Genomic DNA, 17,574 nt, shown 5'->3' with positions numbered 1-17,574 from the left:
TAGTCCACAATCACCATCACTGCATCAGTCACATTCCACGGCCACCCTCCAAACTTTCTCCGGAAATTCAACCCTTTCCCACATTCTCCTTCCGTGTTTGTGAAGGTAACCTGACTCAACTACATGTAGATGTGTAGATGTAAAAGTTCCGTGCTTATTTAGACAGTCACACCACTCAATGCATGAATCAACCGTACACGCTGCCCCTTCTCCGTTCTGGACCAGGCCGTTCAGTGGTGAAAACAATCATGTCTTCTAGCTTGGCATTGGCCACCTGTCCGTGCTTCCATCATCATTATCATCACTCATAGCTGGAACGATTCAGGATACGGAGCGATGATGAACTCGTCAGGCAAGCTGGCCATGATGATGCTGTCTTTGTACGGCTGCCGGGTTAGGTTGGAGATATCGGCCGTTCCCTTCACTAACACCGTCGTTACCAGTTCATTGTTGTAAGCCTCTACTCGTAACGAACACTGTTCTGGCCAGTCACTCACAGAGTCACACTCACACTATCCCGGTATGTTCCAGTGCGCACGGCACAGATGTGATGACTTTGTTGCCAGCCATCAGTCTGCCATCCATGTCCGCCATCACCGGTGCCATCATCATCGGTAGGTCAGCCAATTGCAAACCTACCTCCAGTTGACCAAGGCGGCCATAGCAGAAAGCCTCGGAGTTGATGTTGAACATCCACACACGTCTGGATTCGTTTGAATGGGTTTTCCAAGTTGCCAATCGGTGCTTGGTTTGGCTCACCCCCAGCCAGCCAATGTACTTCGGACTTCGTCGGGTCATGACCTGTACTTGCATCCACGATCATCCGAAATTCGCCACCACCAACGGCCGCAACAGCCTCCTTCACCGGTTGCTCGGTGAAAATGGGCGACACTGAAGCAAAAGCGAGAAAAGCGATCACAACTAACAGTCAGTAGATCTACCAGTACCAGGGAGTCGTCAAATAAGTATTTGACGACTCCCTGACAACTGCACGTACTTGTGCCAAGTACCATTGCCATGCCGACCCACCACCAAATTAATGATTTTTTTAAATCATTTGTAAATGTCTCGTCTTCCATGACGTAGATCTACTCTGTCCAAGGGACGAAGCGCATGCGCGCGTGACACTGATACGGTACAGACATGTACAGACTTCAGTCATACCACTGATTACCAGTACTACTAGTACTGAGTACTAGTAGCAACGACTCCGAGTCTTGAAAGGGTTGAGTTATCATCAGATCATGACATGGTTATACCAGGGGGTCCTGGTTTTCACCACTCCCCGCTATGTAGACTCTACAATACATCTACCGGTTCTCGGTACCCGATCATCATCATTTTTTCTTGGCGCATTTTCTCTGTCGGACGGCACGGCTGTCCCATGCATGCGACGGGCGTTCATTAAATATGGCGGCCAAATTTTAATATTTTTCATTTTTTACGCGACCTGGCCTAGTTGTATGTTTGCAATTTCGCTCGACTTCCATCTCAAACGGGCAAGGTCAACCGAAACCACGGGTGTTTGCCAGGTCATTCGATAGAGTTTAGAGCTTGGACTGGCCTTGCCTTCGACTGTGCCGCCGCTCGAGCGATCTTTTTGGGTTACCCACGCGCTACGCATGGTTTCTTTCTCGACGTGGGTGCAATTATTTTTGGATCGTCGCTCGATTTCAAGGGCTCACCAACCTCGTCAGCGAATTTTCTCCGCCTCGCAGACAATTTTCTAGTATACCTCGATGTCCTAGCCTTTCGATTTCGTGTATTCCTAAGCTTGACGTGCATAACTGTAGCTTTTCGTGGCCATGTTAGAGACGTTATTTTGTTCAGAAATGGAGGCTCATGTTAGCTTCCTGTCGTCGTGTTGTCGTATTGGAGGGGAGAAATTCGCCTCAAGGAGTGGACGGACGAAGTATCGTGTGGCAGATCATACTCAATCCATTTTGGCAGTGTTTCATCTCAATGTGGATGAAACCAAATACACCCTGAACTTTTTTGCCACACTTGCAAATTGGCCATGGAATGCACTGCTACTGCCAGGGGCCCAACATTCTCTGGAGCTCCAGAGGTGGATGTACACCGTTCAAAGACTGGGAGCCACACAGTGGGACAAACTGTTTGAAATGCAAGTCTTCCAAGCCTGGCAGGAAGTCCAAATGCAAAACACAAACGCAGGACAAACTTGCGGCATGGGAGAAAACGCGGGCCATCGCCCGCAAGCACGAGCACATGCACGCCGCCACCACTGACAGCAGCATCACCAACAAAACCTTGCCCCACCACACCAGTACCTGATCACTGGATAGTTTAGTCTGTTTGGTTTACGAATTCAAAAAAGGAAGACAAAATAACAAAACTAAAAACACGAGCGTCGCATGGACCGAATCTGATGAGCAGCAGCACGTCACACCCGCATACCAAGTTTAGTAATAGTAGTATAGTATTTATTCATATTTCTCTAGGGCTTAGTGGGTAAATCTCTGCATCCAGAACAGTTCATATAGGAATGCATAACACATGCACAATGTCCACTATGTCACAGGTAGAGAGAGAAGTGTTTGCAGCTTGCTGGTAGACGTTCAGCCGTGCATGCATTGGCAAATGGCTAAAGCAGATGGCCCGCTGCCCTTAATGTAAGGCACACACGCAAGCGTCAGAGCTACAGCAGCCGAACAGCATAGTTTATGGATTCATGAAAGACTGCACCATACACTGCGCCAGCTCTGGTAGGGTGCCCTATTTGAGCATCGTCACTGGTCGGTGACGTTTTGCAGGCCTCACCATCAAAGATGCGAGGTGATGCTGCTGATCGACTTGCTGGCATGATAGTCACAAGCATAACTAACGGAGGATGGCTGGAAGTCGAAACCAGCTGTAGATGTAGATTCCAGGTAAACAAGAGAATTACTGACGCCAGCACTTTATCCGATGCCCCATCAGTGTCAACTGTACGCCGATGGTCACAGGACTGTGACAGCCTTTCGATCGGTCTACGGTCGGGAGACGGGGCTGCAAGCCCAAAGCAGCGGGTATATAGTGTTCGTCACCAGCTGAGCAAGAGAGCTTGCTGAGAGATTTAGGCGTGCACTGTTCAGCAACCAGTCCCAACATAGGTTTGTCCATGAAGGCTGGTGATCCTCAGCTATCATACAACAAATTCCTACTCACTGCGCATATGCGCATATGGCTTGTGAAACAGCAGCAGAAACTGCACTGCCTTGATAAACGCACCAGTTACCATGATGGAGCAGATATGCCAACACCAAATCTCCAATCGCTAGTACAAGTAGCTCTTCACTAAATTATGCCTAGTGCCTGCTGGCAGTGATATTTTCAGCAAGAGCGCTGCAGTTACTGCTGAGGAGATATAATATTGCGTCCTTGAAGTCGAAGGCGCTCATCAAAGATTTCTTGCCATCAATTCTTGGCCTTATGCAGGCACGAGGTGGTCTCCCGTGGCATTGGCCATATTACCCCGAGCTGCACTTGCTCGAGGAGCACGTTGTTTCGCTCATGGAAGTCCTTCGTGTTGGACTGAGTAGGCTTGCTGAGAGAACAGAGCGCTGAATCCATCCACGTCCACAACTACGAATAATTTACAAAAACATTCCTACTGCAGATCAGCGCTTGAAAACGGCGATGCAGATCAGCGACGTTGGGCTTCTCCATTCAAAAGGAGAGCCTTCTCATGTGACACTACATAGTCTCTCAAGCACTCTAGTTCAGGTCTTCTTCTCTCCACTCCATTATCATTTCGATCTTCACTCGGTCGACGTGATGGTAGTAGCTATGTAAAATAATAATTTATGATGGATTTCTCCCGATCCTCGTCGCGGCTAAAATTTGTTCGGTGTTTGTCTAAATTCTCAAACTGACAGGGTTTACAAGAGAAATGTACCTAATCTTGTCCGATTGATGCAAATAAATCGGAATATGTCCGACTTCATAAATCCGTGCGGTAAACCGCATGAAAGGACGCCATGTCGTTAGTTGGTGCACATGAAGTCACCGTGACGGTTGTTGCAGTGCTGGTGATTTGTGTGGGTCGTGTAGTTGTGTGCGGTGTTCTCCATTGTTCACTGTGGTGTGGACAGAACGATTCATGCCGGCGTGGACAGAGTGAGGCCGTGGCTGAGTGGTTGGTTGTGACGGTTTTGCTGACGGCGCAATGCCGGACAGTGTGCGGTACAACATCAAGTACTTGGTATCCAATCTAGATGTGTCACTGATCTTGGAAGACCTGCTGGAGAACGATGTCCTCAGTGAGGAGGAATACGTTACTGCCTCAGGCAAGGAAAACGAGAAGTGGGATCATTCCAAGTATGTGGTGAGGCTGATGCTAACGAAAACGGAGGAACAGGTGGATACGTTCCTGAATTTGATTCAACACAGCCAGCCTCATGTAGCGGAGCATATTGCCAGTACCATGGCGAACCGACGCAAAGCAACTGCCAGTGGGAAAACTGACCGTCCAACGAAGCCAATGTCGGCAGATCGTGAGTCAACACGTGACCCGTCCTCCGGTAAGTGTTCACATTGACTACAGTACAGTGGCGTAGGAAGGTGTGTGTGTGTGTGGAAGGGGGTGGGGGGGGGGGGGGGGGGGAAACTCGTTGAACATGCATGTAACTACTGTTGTGGACATGGAAATCCAGTCGCACGTCTAGCGGCCCCAGGGTGCTGGCCATGCAGCCGTGGATAAGCGGTACACACATGCATTTTAAGCGCTGCAGCGCGCTAGTCGTAAAGGATCAACAATCATGTGCCCTGCACGCAGCGTTCTGTACGCGCTGAGGGCGCCGGCCCCGGTCAATCGACGGGATTTCCATGTCCACGACAGTACATTTGCATGAACAGTTCTGTTCAATGAAATCCAGTCCCAGCATCACTCAAGTACGCGCTGGAATGAAATCCAGTCACAGCATCACTCAAGTACACGCTGGAATGAAATCCAGTCACAGCGTCACTCAAGTACACGCTGGAATGAAATCCAGTCACAGCATCACTCAAGTACACGCTGGAATGAAATCCAGTCCCAGCATCACTCAAGTACATGCTGGAATGAAATCCAGTCACAGCGTCACTCAAGTACACGCTGGAATGAAATCCAGTCACAGCATCACTCAAGTACGCGCTGGGTGTTGCGCAGCCCTAGACCTGCGAACATTGGGCTGCAAAATGGTGCAAGGCACAAACTTGAGTGACACGACGACTGGATTTCATTGAGCAGCACTGCCAGTACTTACTTGTTTGCAGTGAGAAGTGCTTACAGAGATCAATTTGTTTATGCATTCGCATCAATCGTATTGAGAGCTGACCCTGGGAATGCGGTGGGTTCAGTTAGATGGACAGTCCTGAGGATATAACCAGATCTACATGACGATTCTGTACATCTACAAGAAATGCAGGTGCCACCGGCGTGAAGCACTGTCATGGGTCACTAGATTATTGCTAGGGAGTTCAGTTCCAGCCTGGGTCAGGTGAAACTGCAGTCACAACTCGCGTGTACATTTTAACCCTTTGTGTACGGACTCTACAACTTTCGATCCCCTGGGATCGAAACTTTTCAAGATTTCAATTGATCGTAACTCAGTCATTTCTGGGTTATTTTCAAACACTAAGATATGTAGGTCAAAAAGAAAACTCCCAGCTGTCCATTGAAACAATCGCTGAAGCGCTCCGATGTGCGGTTCTGGGATGGGTGTGTGTGTGTGTGTGTGTGTGTGCATGTGTGTGTGTGCGCGCACGTGAGTGCGTGAGTGTGTGTGTGCGTGTGAGTGTGTGTGTGTGTGTGTGTGTGTCCATTGTTCTTAGCACCTGACGATGGCCAAGTGGCGAAACGTTGTAAAATAGCGGAACTTGTTCTGATGTGAAGCGCTATTGGAAAGGGTGTGTCCACTCAAATTCCTTTCCATGTATTATCGGTGTTGTGCAATTCCATTTTTCTTGTCTCTTGACATGCAGTTGTGTGCAGTTGTGTGTTCATGTGAAATCTGCGCCTTCTGTATTTTGCTGCTTTTGCAACAGACAATCCGTTTGACCTGGAAAGGTTTGTGTGTGACATTCAACCATGGTTGAACACAGTTGACGCAGATCGACTGCGACGGATGGTGATCAAGAAACATCTCATAACTGACAGCGCATCAATAGAGGGACTGAAGAGAATTCTGTCCCGGGATGGACTATCTGATCATAATGAGGCGCTCATCCAGTTGCTCAGAGCTGGTGGCCTAAAGACTTATCGTGATCTCTGTGTTGTCATTGAGGAACTTGGTTATGCGGACAAGAGCAAGGAAATGCTCTCCATTTTGTCCCACACAGGTATGTTGTTGCTATACGTTTACTGCAATGTGTTCAACTTTGGTGGTGTGTAATGGACAGCTGAGAGCTTTCTCTTCGACGTACATATGTTAGATTTTGGAAATAACCCAGGAATGACTGAGTTCCGATCGATTGAAATTTTGAAAAGTTTGTAGTTGTACAGTCCGTAAATTGGGCCCCGCGTGAGATCTCTTTGGCCTGACTTTGACCCCGCTTCTATCTTATCCCGTGGCCAGTACTCCCTTGTCGATGCTGTTTTAGGTAGCTGTGGTCATTGCCTTTCCATTGATGCCATACATGCCATGCCTGAACAAAAAAGGTGGAGCCGCACTTTGCACATAGGCATAGAGAAGTACTGATCTCGACCAGAGGCAAACACGGCCCCGGCAGGTACACCCAATTTTCGTGTTCAGCAGCCTCGAATTGGTCTAAAAGAAGAGGATTCTAGAACATTTAGCCTCGCACTTTATCGCAGTAGAAGGAACATTATCACAGAAGCCAGCTCACAGCAACTTCCCGGTGGTGGACGTAAAAATCGAGTGAATCGAGCGCACACTGTAGAAGCTGTGACGGTGAAAGCATGTGAGTTGTGCAAGCAGGCAAACCCGGCATGCATGCCGTGCAGCACATGCATGCACACGGCATGCATGTGCACACCCTGTATTGTCATGCACTTCATGCAATTAAGCACTTCAGTTCGCACGCGCATGTATGCACCAAATAGTGCAGTGCTGGACGGAAACCACACCGTCCCCTTCCATACTTGATTTGCTTTCTGTGACTGCTCAGGCTTTCATTTTCCAAAATTATATTACTTCGAAATCGCAAACATTGCTTTTGTCGGAGTCAGCTTTTCTCATTGCTATGCCGCAGATATAGTGCAGCATTCCAGAGAATATCATTTTCCAGATGAAATCCTCAACTCAGACTTAGCACAGTAGTTGTTGGAGAGCGAAGATTGCAAGGTACTGTATAGCAGGAAATTTTCGGACAGAATTTATTTTCGTACGATTTCGGACACGGCCTCTTTTGTACTAAAATTAATTCCGTACTAAAATTTGTTCCTGTTAAGTTATGTACATATGTACACTTTACATGCGCACCGCATGCAAACACGTGCATTTACAGTGCTGCCAAACCGTCCGATTTTTCGGACATTGTCCGATTTTGGAAGGCTCTTCCGAAAACCGGTCCGAAAAGGGAAACGTCCGAAAAGCAGCCAAAATGTCGGAGATCATTACTTTCCTATGCAGAAGTCCTGTACTTTCACTTTTCAGCGCAACTGAAGGCACAAATCACTGTACATTTGTTCTAAAAAGGCTAGCGCTTGGCTGTGGAAGTGCAAAGTAACATGCCTGGATCAGGCTGGATGGGATGTACACTGACAGTCTGTGCAGAGTCAGTGTGCGACCACACTCATCATTACAAAATTCATGACAACTCTGGGGTTACCGTGGCAACGAAGCGAATTTTCATGGTGTTTTAGGCGATATTTTGAATTCTCTGTAAAAAATTGCCGATGAGAAAAATTCGCACCATGTGGCCAGCATTGGCGGTGAAGGTTGTCCGATTTTGGGCGAAAATTATTTGGCAGCACTGCATTTAGAATGCACGACAGTACGAAAATAGAATCCGTACGAAAAAAGGTCGAAATTTGGCTTTGTCCGAAAATGTCGTGCCATACAGTACTTTGTCGGCAGTCATAAATTTGAACATTTTGCCTGGAAAACTGAGCTCGAGGCTACCAGCCATCATTCTATGACCTCCAAAAGACCTTGCCAGGCCACGATAGTCATCAACACACCACTTTGGAAAACCCGCTATCACATGACTTTGTTACTAATTGTAGAGTTCTAGTACGACCACTAGTAGGAAATAAGCCCGGGATTCTTGTTTGTAATACTTGTAGCTGAAAATTTTTCCATTTGTCATTGCCAATTGTTTTTGCTCTACGATCGACTCTCCTTCACCATAACGGATGTATGTTTCTTTCAGGGGAATTTAGTTGGGCTGTCAGTCAAAGCAACTCATCCAGTGGCGCCAAAATATTCACTTTGTGTCGGATTTCACCGAGCGCAACTGTTCTAGTAGTGGGGTGCACTCATCCAAAAATTTGAAAGTGCATGAGTTCGACTGGGAACATAGGCCAACGGCAGTGGCTCAGCTTCCAGTGCATGAGTTCGACTGGGAACATAGGCCAACGGCAGTGGCTCAGCTTCCAGTGCATGAGTTCGACTGGGAACATAGGCCAACGGCAGTGGCTCAGCTTCCAATGCATGAGTTCGACTGGGAACATAGGCCAACGGCAGTGGCTCAGCTTCCAGTGCATGAGTTCGACTGGGAACATAGGCCACGGCAGTGGCTCAGCTTCCAGTGCATGAGTTCGACTGGGAACATAGGCCAACGGCAGTAGCTCAGCTTCCAGTGCATGAGATCGACTGGGAACATAGGCCAACGGCAGTAGCTCAGCTTCCTCGGACCAACAGCATTCGAATCAGCACACAGAAGACTACCAGTAGGTCCAGTACTGTGAAATTTTGATTCGACTTTCTCCGTTAAGCAAAACTTCTTCATTGCATTTTATTGTTCTTATCAGGGTCTTTCTATGCGCATTAGACAAACATATCGGTGACCCCCCCCCCCCCCCCCCCCCACTGAGATAGGGTGGCCACGATGACATCCATTGCTCTGATAGATGGTTTTGACGGGTCTATAAAAATGCATTGAAGTTTTGCTTAACAGATTAACGGAGAAAGTAGGCCATACATCCCCTTTGAAAGATTTTCAAAACTTACAATAGGTTTTTACTCTTGCTTTCTGTATCTTGCTAGGTACCACCATGACAACAGTTGGCCAACAGAAAACGCAGCCATCACAGCACCCGGTGGAAGATGGCCAGGCCGATCAGCAACGGACCTCCAGCAGACGTGAGCCAGTTTTCAAACAACCAACATCAGCTGTAACTAGAACTGATGCGACTAGTATGGGTACAACAACCAACACAGCATTGACTACAACGCAGGATTCAACAAGATCAGCAACGTCAAGCCAGTCATCTCTACCGGACAAAGACCGACACTTCACTGGCAGGAATGAGATTGTTACAGAGATTAGTGACAAAATTCTCACAACAAAGTCCACATCATCATCTACACGTGTGCAGAGTCTTCTGGCACCAGCTGGTTTTGGTAAGACGTCCGTAGCCATTGCTGTGGGACATGTATGTCGCAATGCTGGTTGTCGTGTGGAGTTCTTTGACTTACGCGGTGTAGCTGGTGTTGACGCTGTCCAGGCAATGATTCAAAACCGACTCGAAACAAACCCGGCTTCACCTGAAACTGCTGGCAAGACAAAACAAACAACTGATGGCATGGATGAGGATGGTGGCAAGCACCGCATGCTATGTATTCTGGATAATGCCGAGGATGCTATCCATGCTGGTGCTGATAAAGATTTCCAACTACAAGATGTTGTGGAACGACTACTTCGACTACAACACAACGTTCATATCCTACTGACAAGTCGTGTTTACTTTGACCTACACGCTGCCCAGTTTAAACTACAACAACACCGTCTTGATGGTCTGACAAAGGTTTGTGCTGTTGGTCTTCTCCATGGTCTATGTGTTGAAGGTAGTGTGAGCATTGAAGATGCACAGAGGTTAGTGGATCATTGTGGAAATGTTCCACTTGCTGTACGCATTACAGCTGGTCTTCTACAAGGGGGTCGATTAACTCCCACCAGGCTGCTATCGTTGTTCAAGAAGGTTGGTCTTGATGTGTTCAACGATGATGGTCTGAAACCGAATGATCGAATTCTGCAGCTGTTGAAAATAGCATACAACACATTACGTCAGAATGACAAGGCATCATTCCATGCTCTATCTCAACTGCGCTCCTCGTTCTCATCTAAGTGCGCTTGTGTGATGGTGGATTGTGTAGGTGATGATGTTGATGTGGTTCATCTTCTACGTTTTGATCCGTTGATCAAGATTTGTTTCCTGGATTACAATTCGTGTTTGGATCGCTACTCGTTACAACCATTTATCGCCGAGTTTGGTCGTTACCAATGCCCAGAAGACAAGCAACACATGTACCAACAGCGAATGTGCAAGCATTTCCTTGGCTTTGTGAAGGAAGTTGATGACTGTAGAGGTTGTGGTGCAGACAAAGCAGTGTTTTGGAGTTACCAATTGCTTCAGGAAAGCGTGCACATAGAGATGGCGTTGTCTGCCGTTGATGTTTTGTCTGGCGATGACTTGCTTCCTTTCTCTGGATTAACAAAGTCATCGGGTATCCTACTTGCAATGTTTGGGAAAACAATGTTTGTTGGAGAGTTTGGGGGCAGGATACAAAGATTGGACAAAGCACCGCTATCTGTACAAGCTGACAGCATTTGCACCTCGATCCTGTGTTGTATTTGCCGTCAAAGCATTGCAGATTCTGATGTCACTTTTGAGAGTTCGGATTCCAGAACCCAAATGCTCCTGGAGAAATCTGAACAAGAACCGACAGGAGTGGAGTCACCGTTGCAGCTACCTTTGACGCAACTTTCTCTGGAGTCATGCAGGCTATCCATGTCTCTGGACATCGACTGCAGGGAAGGACAAGTTGAGCCCAGCCAGGAAACACTATCCCGTCTGCAGGTGGTGTACCAGCGTGTTACAACAACACTGGGAATGGGTCTTGCAACAGGTGTCACTGAATGTGCCCTGAAACTCATTCAACTGCATTGTTCCACTCTGCTAAACAAGGATATACCCAATGTACAGGTGGTAGAAGACCTTGCTGAGAGAGTGATGTCATCATGCTACCTATCACAGGATGGTGCAGTCCCTTCATGTGGTACAGTGTACTCCGTTCTGCAACAGTGCATTCTTGTGATCCTGGGCAAGGTCATGTCAAGTTCCTGTAGCAGTGAGTGGATTATTTCACCATCATTGATTACAACACTGGGTATACCACTGTGCAAGTGGAAACATGTACCAACTGCTATCAGCCGCACGGTCAATAACCATGACGACCACACTACTGTGTCTGCTCTTCGGTTACAACAGTACCTGTACTCCATGGATGATGACACAGTAACCACACTACTGAACATGTACTTGGGTGATGTGTACAACAAGCAGTACATATCCTTGGTAGCTAATGGAAGGGCACACACAACTCCATTGGGTCTCACTCTACCAGCACAGCATCCCTACAACATTGTGATGGACTATGTCAGGAGATGGTGTAATGGCTCAAATCCAGCAGATCACACAACAGCACTGATTAACAACTGTAGCCAGAACAAGATACCTGATCTGGAAGTGGTGCAGTATTGTATACTGATGGCTAGAGCACTGCTCAATTTGGAGGTAAGCTGGTAGTGCAGTGTACACGGTTCAGGTTACCATAACTGTTTTTCAGCCACACTCCACTCTGAATGGAACATTGTATTGCAAACCAGTGTACTCAGTAATTATCTACTGTATAGGGTCTGTCTCTCTAAGGTAGATTTCTTGAAGAACACAGAGGGGAATGTGATAATTTTGAACATTATAAACAAGTGGAATGGAATGTGTAGCTTTCCGCTATATCAGTCTGATTTGTTATTATTGTGCATGATGTTCTCTGTTTCGAGTGTACTGGCCTCAGTTACTTTCTTATCTACACTGTTCTTTGTTGTGTGCTTTGCTCTAGAATACGATCTTGGCGACTGATGGTAGTTCCAAACTCTTCCCAGCGTTGAAGTCATTAGTTAATGATCTCAGTGCTTGCTTGCCAAGCAAGTGTGCAACTGGTCTGTCAGTGTCTGGAATTGTGTACTTACCACCACAAGCTAAAGACGGTTCTCTACTATACTACTCTCTCATTGCTGCCCTGCATCGTCAATCCAAGAGAGGCCAAGTGAGCATTTATCACCACATTGCACTACTGGAATGGTGTCCACGTGTAGCAGCATGTTTTGTCTGCTATGACCTGGACAACATCACAGCATGTCCTCGTTGTGGCATGGCTTACCTGTGTGGCAAACATCGTCAAACTGATGAACACCTAAGTGAACACAACCAACACTGTGCTATGCTGGCAGCATTCAGACATCACACACTGCCGTAAGTTAGAGTGTTATCATCCACTGACATGACAGACTGTGAGTGCTGGGTGATGAACTGGTGTGTTAGTGCCTTGTTATCATGAGAAAATTACAACTGAGTCTGTGTAAACGTTTCTGTGTGTGGGGGGTGAAGGTGGGGTGCAGGTGTGTGTGTGTGGGGGGGGGGGGGGGGTGCAGGTGTGTGTGTGTGTGTGTTTCGGAGGGGGGGGGGGTGTGCCGTTGTGGGGGAGGAGGGGATAGAGGTGTGTGGGTGTGGGAGGGGGGGGGGAGGGGGTGCAGGTATGTCTGTGTGTGTGTGGGTTGGGGGGGGGGGGGGAGTTGAGGGGAGGTGTGCGACCAAACCTTTGGTCATCCGTAACATCATCACGCTGTATTTTCGAACTGCCTCTTTGTATTTCCTATTCTTGATGTTGTGTTACACTGTAACATTGGCTCAATAAGCCAGCCTTTTAAGTTTGTGTGTTTTTGTGTGTTTGTGTGTGTGTGTGTGTGTGTGTGTGTGTGTGTGTGTGTGTGTATGTTGAGTGTATGTGTATGGTGTGTGTGTGCGTGTTTGTGTTTGTGTATGGTGAGTGTGTGTTTGTGTTTGTGTTTGTGTTTGGTGTCTGTACTTGTATGGTAGTTCTTCAGTAATACGAGTGAACCACCGAGAGTCTGTCACAGGACCAGCAAGGGGGGGGGGGGGTGCGGGTATGTGTGTGTGTGTGTGTGTGTGTGTGTGTGTGTGTATGTTGAATGTATGTGTGTGTTTGTGTGTGTATGTGTGTATGTGTATGTGTATGGGGGGTGTCTGTACTTGTATGGTAGTGATTCAGTAATACGAGTGAACTACTGATGAGTCCATGGCAGGACCAACAGGTTGGAGGGGGGGGGGGGGGGGGGGGAGTACTCGCACAAGACCTTTGATTTTCTGTGGGATCCCACACGGTATATTTTTACTGTCCCTCTGTATGACCCCTTCTGGGGCCAATGTGACGTTGTAACAACGGGTTGATAGAACAGGCGGGAGTCTTTCACAGTGTGTATGTATTTGAGAGCACGTGCACCCGTGCGCGTGTGTGTGTGTGTGTGTGTGTGTCTGTCTGTGTGTGACTGCATGTACGGGCTCTTGTGTTGGTGATTTCTTTTTGTGGAGCGAATGCGCACTTGCTCACCTCGCAGCCTATCTCCCTGGCCAGTTTGTGAGCTGGTCGTATTCACTCAACATACCCTGCTGCCACTCAGATTGGTCTTGCACAGTGTAAACCTGTGACCAGTAAACACAGACAAGTTCCAATAAATATGTCGAAATTGCCAGAGTCGATTCTAAAAAACAAATGGCAGAATGTGTCAGGAAAAATGTCGCTTCTGTAGTATGTGTGCAACCTATCCTGCTAGACGGTCACCTGCTTTACAGCTTGATGTTATTAAGAATGTCTATAAACACTGCCTGTAGATTCCAGTCATGATGTCATTGAGTCATGATTATTATAACAATGACTTCATTCTTAATTATATCACCAACGCATGGAATCCATAAGACGAATTCTATGTCCAGAGCTTCAAGTATATGGTTGATTCTGCCTGTGTGTGTTTTTTGGTATGTGTGTGGGTGTGGTGGTGTGTGTTTGAACGCGTGTGTGTGGTGGTGGCATGTGTTTGGGTGCATGTGTGTATGTGTGTGTGTGTGTGTGTGTGTGTGTGTGTGTGTGTGTGTGTGCATGTGTTTGTGTGTGTGTGTGTGTGTGTGTGCATGTGTATGTGCACTCTCACCGTTGTACATTCTACAGGGCTAGCTGAGCTTCTGAGGATCTCTACTGGATAGTGTTTAGCAGTTGAGATTGGTGAAAGTGACCAGCACTGGACAGGGATCATTTCCAGCAGCTACTGCAGTAAGAGATACTCCAACAGCACACTACCTGTCATTGATCACAACACTGTGACATCACTTGTATAGACATGATGTATACAGATTGTCTATGACACACACAGTGTTGTGTTAGTATGTAGATATAATGATCAACTGAACTACATGTACTGTCTAGTCCAGTCTACTGTGGTATCAGTTTTACTGAATGTGTTCATGTCTACTCTCACCTACTGTTTTTACACTAGTCACTGTACAGAATAGTTACCGGTATGTCAGTTAAACCTGGAAAACTCTACTCTACAAATGTTTATACTGCAATGTATATTGCCATAGCAGTGTCAGCCATACCCTGTATATACAAGTTCATGGTACTATCCTTGAGATACACATCATATTTTACTCTAGTATTGAAATCTAGCAGCACTGCTCGAATTCGTTTGGCAAGCAAGAAATACCGGTTGTCTGCTACCATGCCAAGTCATGAAGCATTCTGAATGTAGCCATGGTTCGACCCTAGCACACACACACTCCAGCTCCTTCCACGTTTCCAATTGTTGCCGGCTTTTCAGTAGACCACGGGACATATCCTGCCTGAACATGGCAATGTGTCCCAGGTTCAATGTGTTTGTGTGTACGTGCGTGCGCACGTGCACACGTGTTTGTGTGCGTGTGTTTGTGTATGTGTGTGTGTGGGGGGGGGGGGTGCGCATGGATGTGCATGCACGTGTGTGTGTGTGTGTGTTATTTGAGTAGGAACATGCTCAAGGGTACAGCATGCCAAACTAGAGTGTGCCCATTCATTACAAGCTCATGACCGGGATCCTACCTCTGCCAGTATTTTGCATTATGTTACTGTTATAGACTGCATTTACATGCCGTCGCTGCATGCTTCTCTCTCGCTGCTTCTTCGTACGACATTATCTCCATTCGCGCATGTCGAAGGTATTCTCTCATCATCGCTGCTGGCCCTTACCTGGTTGCTCTGGGCATGCTCGGGCCATTCTCTTGTTTACCTTCGTAATAATAACTACCAACCATAATTACTCCTCGTGTTGCTTGTGACTGTCGTGTGCCACGAGCAACACAAGCAACACAAGCAACACAAGCATGCAGTCACTAAGTGTAAGTTGCAACCGTTACCATCAGTAATATGCACTGCAGTCTGCAGTGCATATTACGATCAAATTTACCATGGCTAAGACCTAGAATGTACTGTCGTGAACATTGAAATCTGATGGGATGACCGGGACCAGCACCCTACACTGCTTCTGTTTGCTCGTACACACACTATAGTTCATGTACACACTGCAAGAAATGGACCAGCTGTGCTCACGGCTGCAAGGTCAGTGCCCAGTGGCCGCTTGACTTCTCAACGGATTTCAAAGTCCATGACAGAAGTACATTGAAGTGTAGATCTATGGAGGTGGCACACGTCACGGACCATGATCCTGTGGCGATACTGCACCCAGAGATCACTACTGGCCGTGCTCATGGGCAGGCACAAGAGTATGGTAACGCCCGCTGGGGTGGGGGTACCTGAGCCCTCTGAGGCTCTGGATTCGGATGAGCAGATCCTGAGTTCAGATTTGCCACGAGCGCAGTGCCACACAGTGTTCAAGGGGGGGGGGGGGTTGGCAACAGCAAATTGCAGTGCCGGTCTGGGACAGTACAGGCACGTGTTGACTGCATATGATTTCTGGTTTCATATCCTAACACTTTGTATGAAGTCAGCATTCATGCAGTACTTCAAGTATAAAGCATCTTGAATAGTGACGTAATTAAGTACCGGTAATCGGGTACAGAAAACAGTTAGAGTGACCTGGGAGCAAGTAGTAGTGATGTCATAGCAGTACAGCCGTTAACTACTAGTGATGTCATACCAGTACAGCCGGTAAGTAGTAGTGATGTCATAACGGTACGGCCGTTAAGTAGTACTGATGTCATAGCCTATATTTTGCTTGTAATAAACTTAAAATTATTCACAATAAAGTCCCTCTCCATGCTTCCAGGATGGTGGAACGGACGGAACTTGAAATAGAAACAAACTGTGAATGGGCCTAGCTGAGAAAGAAAAAGAACTTCTTGGTGATGGCTCGGAAAAATGCACATTAGCTATGAGAGTCGACACTCATAAGTCCGGTGGATTGAACAGTGCGATGTCGTTAACCACCCATTATAGAACACAGATTGGGCCGAGCTAGGGCACTAATGAATGTGCCACAAAAATCCCATAGCTATGTGAATAAAAATAATAATATCAGTGGCATACTTGAAGTAGTGAGGGTAGGTTAGTGTAATTTGTCATGTGACCAGTATTGATGGTGGATATGCTAAAATACATATACATGTAGAGTAGTGATGATACTAGCATTGAAACTGGAGAATGGGACGGTCAAGGGTGGACTGTGAGGAGACTAGCATTGAAACTGGAGAATGGGACGGTCAAGGGTGGACTGTGAGGAGACTAGCAACAGCAGTGAGGATGCACACATGCACATGCACTGCAGACTTAACCTTTTTACTGGCATTTCTTCGGTTCGTCTGGAATCAGAACGTTGGCTGGGGTGGTGGCAAGTAGCATGGAATGGCGCTCGTACGACTTTTATTTACGAAAGTGACTGTCCGTACCATGCAGCAAATCAAAGATCCCCAGCATGCCAAAGTTCGGGTTGAACCTGCATAGCAGCAGCAAACATAAACAAAAATAATGTCAGTTTTTATAATTATACGAGGTACACAAACTCACTGCCAGGCACATGGGGCTAGCATGGAGTCAGCAGTGAGACAGTGCTGGTGAGGTCTGTCATGCTCAACAGACCAGAGGTCTCGGCATCATCGAATGGCAGACTCACCAAACTGAGGGCATTGCAGTACATTGGATCAGAATCAGACAATACATAGGAACATTCATGGTAAGAAGAGACAACAACCATGACACTGGTATGCAAGTGAACTGCTGGAAACAGGGAGTATTTCTTTTCTGCTGTTGGGGGCAGGGACTGGGGGAGTAATACAGTCGTCACCAAAGAAATCCAGCCAATGCCATGGATACCTACACAGTGGCATGGTGCCTGTCACAGTCGCATTCATGCATTTACAGTCGTTAGAGAGTCTACCAGCATAGCACTGAACTAAAACAGCGGCTCTGCACTCTGCCTCGGCTGCAGTAGAGTCGAGCACAGCACAGACTGTGCACTGCAGAGTGCAGTCCCGGCGTCAGAGCATGTGCCGTGCTCTAGGCTAGTACTAGCACTATCAGTGGCAGTGTATGCTACCCATGCACAGTACAGCTACTGGTAGCA

At 47.2% G+C, this 17,574-nt stretch overlaps 3 protein-coding genes across 3 annotated transcripts in view; 2 read left to right on the top strand and 1 right to left on the bottom strand.

The window, feature by feature from the left end:
* The window catches only part of LOC135813537 (fatty acid hydroxylase domain-containing protein 2-like), a 30,714-nt gene extending 29,709 nt beyond the window's left edge, over positions 1 to 1,005 (bottom strand). The window contains exon 1 of the mRNA XM_065326632.1: positions 198 to 1,005. The gene's annotated coding sequence lies outside the window, so the exon portion shown is untranslated. The remainder of the gene's footprint in view (positions 1 to 197) is intronic.
* Positions 1,006 to 4,021: 3,016 nt separating this feature from the next.
* Positions 4,022 to 17,574, top strand: part of LOC135813530 (uncharacterized) — a 25,924-nt gene continuing 12,371 nt past the window's right edge. The window contains exons 1-2 of the mRNA XM_065326623.1: positions 4,022 to 4,523; positions 6,028 to 6,321. Coding sequence (XP_065182695.1) covers positions 4,169 to 4,523; positions 6,028 to 6,321 — 649 coding nt within the window. The 5' untranslated portion in view covers positions 4,022 to 4,168. The remainder of the gene's footprint in view (positions 4,524 to 6,027; positions 6,322 to 17,574) is intronic.
* Positions 9,161 to 14,198, top strand: LOC135806697 (uncharacterized). Its single transcript, XM_065320925.1, has 4 exons — positions 9,161 to 11,683; positions 12,009 to 12,421; positions 13,046 to 13,052; positions 14,193 to 14,198. Exons 1-4 carry the CDS (start codon positions 9,161 to 9,163, stop codon positions 14,196 to 14,198), a joined length of 2,949 nt encoding a protein of 982 aa, XP_065176997.1.

This window comes from Sycon ciliatum, chromosome 1, assembly GCF_964019385.1.
Source record: "Sycon ciliatum chromosome 1, ocSycCili1.1, whole genome shotgun sequence".
In the NCBI taxonomy this organism is placed as follows: domain Eukaryota; kingdom Metazoa; phylum Porifera; class Calcarea; order Leucosolenida; family Sycettidae; genus Sycon; species Sycon ciliatum.
The sequence above is the reverse complement of the archived record's forward strand: the minus strand, read 5'-3'. Positions and strand labels throughout refer to the sequence as shown.

What these genes read in the sequence shown, in the direction of transcription:
- LOC135806697 (XM_065320925.1), top strand. Translation starts at nt 9,161, where the DNA reads ATGACAACAGTTGGCCAACAGAAAACGCAGCCATCACAGCACCCGGTG. An exon ending in GAGCACTGCTCAATTTGGAG is followed by an intron (nt 11,684 to 12,008) that starts GTAAGCTGGTAG and finishes GCTTTGCTCTAG; the next exon opens with AATACGATCTTGGCGACTGA.